Source organism: Sycon ciliatum, chromosome 9 (assembly GCF_964019385.1).
Source record: "Sycon ciliatum chromosome 9, ocSycCili1.1, whole genome shotgun sequence".
Taxonomy (NCBI): Eukaryota; Metazoa; Porifera; class Calcarea; order Leucosolenida; family Sycettidae; genus Sycon; species Sycon ciliatum.
Window position 1 is genome coordinate 11,977,039 of NC_088651.1, and position 10,209 is coordinate 11,987,247.

At 47.9% G+C, this 10,209-nt stretch overlaps 1 protein-coding gene across 1 annotated transcript; it reads right to left on the minus strand.

Moving 5' to 3' along the window:
- Nucleotides 1-1,293: 1,293 nt before the first annotated feature.
- On the minus strand, nt 1,294-2,382 carry LOC135824262 (uncharacterized). The gene has a single exon (XM_065336993.1). The coding sequence runs from the start codon at nt 2,380-2,382 to the stop codon at nt 1,294-1,296; it is 1,089 nt and encodes a 362-aa protein (XP_065193065.1).
- Between the last annotated feature and the right edge of the window lie 7,827 nt (nt 2,383-10,209).

The window sequence follows — 10,209 nt, forward strand, 5'->3', positions numbered from 1 at the left end:
AGTGTCAGGGGTCACCAATTATGGTGTTTTACGTCAACCATGACGGCTACAATGGCCAACCAGACCACAACGAAGTTGGGGCCAAAGAGAAAGTTTATTTCTTTCACGTGAAAATATATACAGGGGCCATTTTTACGAAAAATGAATTATGTATACAAAAATGCATGTACGAAGTCACTACACTAGTATTAGAGACTGTGCTAGTAATGGAGACCTGTGCTTGCAATAGAGAATATACGGTATAAGGGCGCGCTCACACTGCGACCATGAGCACGCGTCCATTATTATGTATTATGGGGGTGGCTTTATTGGTTTTGTGTTTGTATTATGCAGCATCCCGGGTCATTTAAGACCATGGGGAGTACTGCTGTTGTATGTGAAGAAAATGTAATAAGGAAGACTGAGAAAAAAGAAAGAAAAAAGAGAGAAATACTGTGAACAGCAAATCTACAATGATGCATGTACAATCTATTATACAACTAATCTGCGAGAATGAGACTTAACACAAGCAATGCGATTAATAGTATTAGTGAAGCGGACATTACAAAATGATGAATGAGAATACATGTATCTAAAATGGTTGTTCCTAATCGATTTTCTTGAGACTATCATCAGGGAAAATCGTCTCACAATAGAGGCTATACGGAGAAACAAACTACTTATAGGTTATTGGATAGTGGGAAGTATACAAGGTGAGGTGTGAAAAAACTAAAGTGGGAGAGAAGACGAAAGAAACACAGTTCCTCACTCTATCACATTCACCTGCTTCCACGCCTTCATTTCACTCACCTTATGTAGTAGCTCACACCGTCGGGAACACTCTCCCATCTCTTCTTCTAATTTATTTCGTCTTCTCTCCCACTTTAGTTTTTTCACACCTCACCTTGTATACTTCCCACTATCCAATAACCTATAAGTAGTTTGTTTCTCCGTATAGCCTCTATTGTGAGACGATTTTCCCTGATGATAGTCTCAAGAAAATCGATTAGGAACAACCATTTTAGATACATGTATTCTCATTCATCATTTTGTAATGTCCGCTTCACTAATACTATTAATCGCATTGATAAAGTTATTGTCTCCTCGTCGCCTTTTATTATTATTATGAACAGCTTCGCGTACTTGAGGACCAGCCTCTTTCCGCCTCTGTGTTCCTGAGCAATAGAAGGAGAGAGACAAAACTATACTATTATGATGATGACAAGGGAAGACATGGACTGCAAGGTACGGTTTACTAATCGACAATAAGCAAATAGCACTGAGAAGGATGGGCAACTTCTGTTTCGTCAGTGTTCACTGTGCGTTTTTTACGAAGGCCTTCCACACTTGCCTGTCGGATGCCTTCTGCCGGAGGCTCTGCAGATGCGGGCTCCTCTTGAGTGGCGTTTGTCTGTGGACGCAGTCTTGCTGGATCTGGGTGACTAAAGTAGTCAGAGGTCTTCCTGGCTTGGCTGTGTTCGGTGGATTGAAGTAGAGTGCCATGGCTTGTTGCGGTGGTGTGTCTTCGGGTAGGCGTAGGACATGTCCCAGCATGGTCATTCTTCGTCTGTGGACTTCCTCGGAGATGGGCTGGCTCTGACATCTCCGGTATAACTCGATGTTTGTGATACGATTGGGGTAATGTATGCCCAGTAGCGAGCGAAGCTGTTGCCTGTGGAACACGTCCAGCTTGTCACTGACTGCCTTTGTTGATCCCCACGTACAGCAATTGTACAATAGGGTCGGCAGAACATATGCGTTGTAGAGGCGAACTCTGCGAGCTTCTGAGACATGCTCCCTCCGCAGCCACAGAGTGTACATGTTCTTGAAGGCAATCGTTGCCCACTGCTTTCGCCTTTGGATGTCTTCGTTAGTTGCCATGAGTGATCCCAGCTGCTTTACTGTTTTCCAATTTTCTGTTGTTGACGATACTGTGACCCATTCCGTCTTCTGGGTGTTTACGTACAGCGACCAGGATTCAAGGACCTTCGCAATGATCGGCAGTGCAGCTCGTAACCAGTCTAGACTTGTGCTGTAGTAGTTGACATCGTCAGCATACCTGCTCTCATGGGGTAGTAGTCTATCGCTTTCTGGACGGGGTGGCAGATGGGACAGGACATCCCTCAGGGCCGCCTCGAGATAACAGGTGAACAGGACTGGGCTTAGGCCATCGCCCTGTGGTGTTCCAACTGTGTTACTGAACGACTCTGAGGTCGCCTGTCCAACGCGGACCACGAGGGTTGTTCTCTCCAGGAGCAGTCGCAAGAGTTTGCGTTCGTCTGGGCCAACTACTCCATCCATCACTTCCAATAGCCGCTGCCTGTTGATAGTGTCAAAAGCACGACTCATGTCGATTCCCAGCATGTGGTAGGTGAATGGATGCCTCTGTGTCTTAGCACTCATCCAACGCTGTGTCCATACGACGTCTGCCGTGCTCCTGCCTCTTCTGAAACCTGATTGTATCGCGCCAAGGTGTCCATCGACGGCTGGGGCTATTCTTTTGAGTACAACCAGAGATAGAGCCTTTCTGATGGTATTGAGTAGAACAACTGGTCTTAGGCTTGTTACTGGACCTCTGGGTTTTCCTGGCTTTGCTAGTGGTACTAATATGCCAGATCCAATGACTTGCGATAATATCGCATTATGTCTTGGTTATTGGTAACAGCTGTGTTTATGAGTCCGACGATCAAGGGTGACAAGTATCCTTTTCCATACTTCAGCAGCTCCGCTGGCACTCCGTCAGGTCCTGCAGCTTTCTGGTTGTTCATTCTTGACAGTGCAGCTTCCATTTCATGTACTGCTACTGGGTTTGACAGTGGCGTCGCCAAGCCCTCCGGTGTCGTCACATGGTTTGTTGGTGTGGGATTGCACAACAGTGTGCTGAAGTGGTCACGGACACGGTCAGCTCTGTCGACGTCTCGATCAAGGACTAATCCGTCCACAGACTCCACAATGATTTTCTTTTGCTTTTCTCTGCGGAAGACTGATGTTGCTTGGTACATTTTGATGCTGTCGGGAGCGCGCTCAATAGCTTCTGCTGCTCTATCCAGCTGAGAGTTGGCGTTGTCCAAGCACCTGCGTCGTATTTGGTGGGAAATCCTGTTCCTCTCTCCTCTAGCTCTGCGTTTGCCTTCATCGTCTAAACTGCCGTCCTCCAACCGTAGACGCAGTAGTCTCTGCTGCATCGACAACCGTTGGATCTGTGGGTCTGGATTGACGAGTCCCCGACGCGTTTTCACCATTGTTCCAAGAACGGATTTTGCCTTTTCCTTCACTATTTCTGTGACTGTTTGCCACGCCACCGAGAGGTCACGGTGCTGTCATGCAGTCTCCCTATGGCAACGGGTGGTTCCTGCTTCTTCGTCGCTCTGAACACTTTGAAGAATGAATCGAGTCGGAGATCGCTGATCACAAGTTTGTGATCACTGCACACCATGGTGCCACCATATGAGCGTGCTCGTCGAACAAGGGATTTGCAATGTTCCGGTACGATGATGTAGTCAATCATATTGTAGATAAGCTTAGTGCACGGTCCGTCTCTGACATATCCAGTCCACGTCGTTCTGTAGCGCTGTGAATAGCGAAAGAGTGTGTTCGCCAACACCAGACTCCTGGACGTCGCCCATTGAACCAGGGCCTCGCCATTTTCGTTCCGTTTGCCCTTAGCGTACTGACCAACACAGGGTGCCGTCCCAGTTCCAACTTTACTGTTGAAGTCACCTGCGTACAGAACAATGGCTCGTTTCCTCACGCTGGTCCATGCACTCGACAGACTATCGTAAAATTGGTCTCGGATGTCTGGGTTTTTCTCCGCGAGAGGGGTTGTTGGGCCGTATGCAGAAATGATACGCACATCGAGAGTGTCGCGACCGTGGGCCCGAGGGAACTTGAAGTCCGCGAAGTCGACTCTGTCTGTTAACTTCTTATGATGTAGCAGGAATGGTTCGATTCTTGGAGAGATAACGAATCCAAGGCCGCCATGCTTTCCAGATTCTTGGCCGAAGCTGATCAAGCGGAAAGTTTTTTGGCCCGCGTGTATTTTCCTGTCGAATGCTTCGGTGGTCTTGAGCTCTTGAAGGCTTTCAGAAGTCTACGCCATAGGCATCCATGTCAGTCGCCAGTTGCTGCTGCTTCACGTTCGACGTTAGGCCTCGAACATTGAACGTCGCTAATTTGAACAAATTCAATAACGATAAATTACGGCTGCTCGCCATATCCGCTGCTCAAGAACGTTGACAAGAGGAGAAAAAGGAGAGAGAAGAGAAGAGAAGAGAGGACAGGGAGAGACTAGAAAGGAAAAGAAGGGGAGAAAGAGGGTAGCTAGTAGAGAGGAAGAGAGGAAGAGTGGAGGAGAAGAAAAAATTGCGTGGCAGTCAGCCAAGCACCAAAGCAAAACGCAGAAACGTGGCAGTCGTGCTCACACTAGGCCTCGTACACGCGTAGACGTGAAGTTGTCACACAAACTTTACGAATTGCAGTTCGTATCCAAAAGAGTTCGTGCGTTTCCTAATAAAGTTGTGACCCGTTTTGGATGTAATTTTTCGCATGTTGCATGTTGGAGGAAGTGCCTCGTGGTTCGTATTCTTGAAGTCGATGAAAATAATTCATACAATCAGGTAGATTTGGACTCTTGAGGGACTGCCGCTGTCATCGAAGCGCTTTCGCTTTCCTGACCTCGTGGTCAGAGCAAGTGCCAGTGCAGTGGAAATTCCGGTAGTGGTTTCTTTCGTCTGTTGCCGAGATGAGAACTGTATTTTCCGATGATATGTAACTGAAATGTCTTGAGGTATGGCATTCCATCATCGCAGAAAATTAGAGAAAGATGATTTCCGAAACCGAAGAGCCAGACCAAGCTGCCATCGTATTGAACGAGTACACTGTTGAAATTGGTCACTGACCCGATCACAACGAAGCAGTAACGCTGGCCGTGAAAAGGGTGGCTCTTCACGTAGTTCATGCAGTAGTGATGTCTCCGGGGAACCATCTCCCCCTGCCCCAGGCGCTCATAAGCGTAGAGCTGAGAGCCCAACGGAGAGTCTCGCCCCAAGCGAAATTGACAACCCGTCCCAAAGCCGACGAGCTGGAGCTGAGAAGACAGCTCGCAAACCGCAGTCCAGCCTGACACCAGATCGTCAAGCCCAGTGCGCCGGAGTGTCAGAAGGTCCTGGCGATAGTGATGCTGTAAGGCAGATCAAGGGCCTCTTCGAGACGTTTCAAGGGCAATTTCGATCGGAATTCAAGAACATCATCGAAGAGACCCTGGGACCACGACTGGACAGCCTTGAAAAGAGGCTTGACGAGCAGCGCCAAGACATCAACCGCTTGTCAGCGGAGAACCGTAGGCTGAAGGCAGCAGTAGAGAAATGTAATGACGATGTTGGCAAGGCGGACAATGGTGCCAAGTCCGCCATTGTCGAGATGAAGAAAACATTTGCCGACATCACTGCCAGCCATCCTGTCGCCAGTCCAAATTCTGCTGCAAGCTCCAAATACGGACTGTCTGAGGAGGCACTGCGTGACCTTGTTGCGGAGGCCAGTGAGCAGCAGAACAGAGTAAACAATGTCATCCTTCGCGGCGTACAGGAGCTCCCATCGGAGAACCTGTCTGCCATAATCGGCACCCTCGCCCCACAACTCGCTCCAGAGGACATCAAATCTGCAGCCCGGCTTGGCCCCAGCCATTCATCACGGCCACGGGATGAAACATCTGGCTCACTTGCTGGGGCAAAACCAGCGCCTCGTCTCGTGCGAGTGGTGTTGTCCCCACAGGGGAAGAATTTACTTCTACGCAACAAAACGTCAGCACAATATAAAGGAGACAACGTCTACATCCAACACGACCTAACCCGACAAGAACAACGACGACGGAAGGACTTAGTCCCGAAGTTTCGAGCTCTTCGCGACAAAGGTGTACGATGTCACCTCCCCCGTGACAAGATTATCAATAATGGTGCACCGCTGTCATCAGACGACATCACCCGTCTCCTCAACACAGTCACCCAATAGGATACTGCCAGGGCATCCCCTCAAACGTCAGCACGAAAGCTAAGTATCGCTCACCTCAATGTATGTAGCCTGTATAATAAATTACATGAAATTGAAGCACTCATGCATGCTCACGATTTAGACATATTAACGTTAACGGAAACGTGGCTATCCGACAGTGTACCTGACATATGTATTACAGTACCTGGATACACCATGCATAGACTTGATCGGAACTCAAAGAGAGGAGGTGGTGTCAGTATATACGTAAGAGAAGGCTTTGATAATCGAGCACTACATCACTCCTCTCCCATTGAAGCCCTCGCAGTACACGTGAACATTCACCCCCAGCCTCTCACTATCCTCTGTGCATATAGAGCTCCAACAGTACCTGTGGCATTTTGGCAAACCCTATCTAGCCTAACTGATGACATACTGGATTGTACACCGGCCTCCTCCGCGTGCATAATTCTAGGCGATTTCAATGTCAATGTCCAAGACCCTAGTCACGCACACTACCCTCACCTACAAACATTCTGCTCTGATTTTGATCTCCGAAACGTTGTCACGTCACCAACTAGACTCCCCAGTGCAACAACCATAGACCTAGCACTGATCTCAAGCTCCTCCTCCACCACGTCCACTGCAAGACCAGACAGGGATGAACTGATTTACAAAGACTGCAATGTTATTCCATGTGATATTTCCGATCACCAACTTGTTCGTGTGACCTACACTATCCATGCTACCACCAGCACACTCAAGACAAACAGACAGGTACAAGTACGAAAGCCACCGCTGCGCACGTTGAAGATCAAGCAATTCCAAGAGACAGCTGCTAAGCATATGTCTACTCTCCACCAGCAGATCACACGCAGTTCATCACAGATGTCTCTAGATAGTTATACTGAACACTGGCAGGATGCAGTCAGTGATGCCTTGAATGAGTACTGCCCACTAAAGACCGTTAACGCCAAGAAGAGCTATACTCCATCGCCTTGGATAGACGATGAGCTCCGGCAGACTTTATTCAAGCGTAAACGAGCACACCGTGCAATGATAAAACGTCCTGATCGCCCAGACCTGCTGCAACAATTCCGAACTCTACGAAGACAATGCAAACTTTTGACTAGGAAGAAACGGTCTACATACTTCCAGCAACAACTAATCAATCATCGAAACCACCCAAGAGAGCAATGGAGTGTCATGAACAATCTACTGGGTAGAATTAAAATCAACCAGGAACCTGCTGCCGAAGTAGCCGACATCACAAAGACATTTACAGACGTTGTCAACGATACATCACTTTCTGGCAGTACACTACGCACTCCCAATGGCCCTTTATCGGAATACTCACTGACACAGTTCACACCAGTCACTGTTCCACAAGTCCAACTCCATATCCAGAGAATGAACAGTCGTAAAGCCACAGGACCTGATAACATCCCCGCCCAGGCTTACAAGCTCATCAATGATGAGATCGCCCCATCTTTGGCCAAACTATTTACCATGTCTCTTACATCTGGCGATTTTCCATCGACTTACAAACTAGCAAATGTGCGGCCTATCTACAAGCGTGGAGATAAGTCAGTCCCATCCAACTATAGACCAATATCACTCCTGTCCCACATGTCTAAGCTACTGGAACATATTGTACACGACCAACTAATGTACTATATCTATAATGCACCACCACCACTGGTACCCCTACCTGCTGAGCAATTTGCCTACCGCAGAGGCCACTCCTGCGAGGACTTGCTCACTCCCGTGATCAACGACTGGATGCTCTCCTTGGACAAAGGTGATTATGTCGTAGCTGCCTTTCTAGACATGTCTAAGGCATTCGACACAGTTAGTCATGCAGTTCTACTGAGTGAACTTCTGGAGATCGGTGTCGGTGGTACTGCCTTGCAGTGGTTCTGTAGCTACCTTACCCACAGGAAGCAACGTGTAGTCACCAAGACACAACACGGCCTAGAATATAGCAGCAACAGGGGGGTTCCGCAAGGCTCCGTCTTGGGGCCCTCTCTCTTCAATCTGTCAGTCAGAAAGCTCCCCTCTGTACCCCAGCACTGCAAGGCTCGACAGTACGCGGACGATGTCTCCCTTTACAAAGCTGGCAAGAACGTTGAACAGTTGTGCAAGGAGCTGACGGAAGACATTGTCAAAGTGAAAGAGTTCTTGGCGGCCAGAGGCTTACTGCTGAATCCTTCCAAGACGCAGTTTGTCGTGTTCAGGTCAAAGTGCAAGCCCCTTGACCCCAGCGTCGCTCTACAGCTGGGTGAGGTCACAATCAACCCTAGTGCACACATTCGATACCTTGGCGTTGTACTCGACGAACATCTCTCCTTCGGAGAGCACGTTAGCCAACTAGAGCGGAAAGTTGGAAGTAAGTTAGCCATGTTCAGAAAGGTCCGAGATCACATGACGGTAACTGCGAAGCGTGCATTTTACATTTGTTCCATTCAGACAATACTCGAGTATGGGAGTAACTCATTTGCTCATTGCTTGTCAGTAACTCTTCATGACCGTCTAGTCCGTCTTAGTAATAGAGCTCTACGCATTGTGTTCAGTATGCCTCGCTTTTCTGACGTATCCCTTGTTAATGCACGCCATCACATTCTCCCTTTGTCTGTGCGCTATCAGTTCAAACTCTATATCTTAGTGTTTCGTGTCCTGAATCAGTTAACTACTACTCTCCTTACTGATTGCTTTTGCCTTCGTTCTACTTCTACTCGTACCAATTCCTGCACTCGCTCCCAGGTATCTTCGTCTGTCACTCTACCAAAAGCTAAAACTCGTTTCGGTCTCTTTTCAGTTTCTTTCATCGGTTCCGACCGTTGGAATGCACTCCCCGCTGCAGTCCGCTTATGCTCTTCACTGCACCTATTCCGTAATTCAGTACTTTCATTTCTAGGGTACCCTGTAAGAAGGCCTTAGGCCTGTGGGGATTGCCCTATCAAAAATTTGATAATAATAATAATAAGCAACTACAAAAAAATCGACATCGTCCAAAAAGGGCAAAGAATGCATATATGGCGCGGTGCGTGCGTGCAGGACCACAACTACAAATTTTTAATGTGCAAATGTCGATGTGACATCGACAACCGCCGATTTTCATGAATCAACACACCGGAATTTGATCGGATAGAGCGAAACTGAGCACCCTGGGATGCGAGCAGTTTTTAGTACTCCCGGGTCCAAAATCTCATTTGGACCCGGGAGTACTAAAACTGCTCGCATCCCAGGGTGCTCAATTGACGATTATACAAGGAACTCTGTTCTGATGTATAATCATAATTGCATGAAGAGGTGAAGGGAAATGTAACACTGTAGTGGCCCTACATTTTTACTGCATAAATAACCAGTTTTCGAAGCTTTTTTTTTTTTTTTTTTTTCTTTCTTTCGTTCCTACACCATAACACGCATGCTCGGCCAGTCCTTCCTCGGCCTTGTTTGAACGCGTCAATGGCCAAGATAAAGCCCATGGGCACTCCCCGGTGCATAAGTAAATGGGATGGGCGGGAGGGACTACAGTGTTACATTTCGCTTCATCTCTTCATGCAATTATGATTATACATCAGAACAGAGTTCCTTGTATAATCGTCAATTGCACTTCAGAGGCTCCGCTCCATGTAACACTGTAGATTTCAACGCTCAAATCAGAGGTGAAGCGAACACCACAAGACCGGAGAGAGGGACCAACGCTGTAACCGTTTGAAGGTATTCTTGGAAAAGACAATGCTTGCTCAAGGCAACACAACTGATATAGGGCACTTCGTGCCCTAAGGTGATAACGCGCGTGCTGACAGGATAGGGAAAGGTGCAAGATACAGAGCTAGAGGGCAGATAAGGTTAGCGCTAACAGGGAACTGTTACACCATCCCTCCCTCCTAAGCGAGGCACAGGTGCCTCCAGGGAGTCGAGGAATATGTGGAAAGGGAATAATAAAAATGAAATCGTGTCAACCCAACAACGCTCATCTAATTGAAGCACCGTGCAAGGTAACCAAGGACAGTCAGGCGAGTGAAGATAACGGAAATGGGGAAAATCTAAAACAGGAGGGGAATGGATTGCTTAACACAACAAGGATCAAGTGGGAATTCTCAAGGTACACGTGCAATTGAATTTGAGCGAGTAACATTTCGCGGTAACCATAGTGTCACTAACATGCCCTGGACGCCCTGTAACGCCTCAGAGCAACTATCGGCCTACCGGCCTCGTCCAGCAAGTTCCCTTCTGGCT

Excerpts from the sequence above, each read along its gene's own strand:
- LOC135824262 (XM_065336993.1), bottom strand. The coding sequence starts at position 2,382 with ATGAGTGCTAAGACACAGAGGCATCCATTCACCTACCACATGCTGGGA.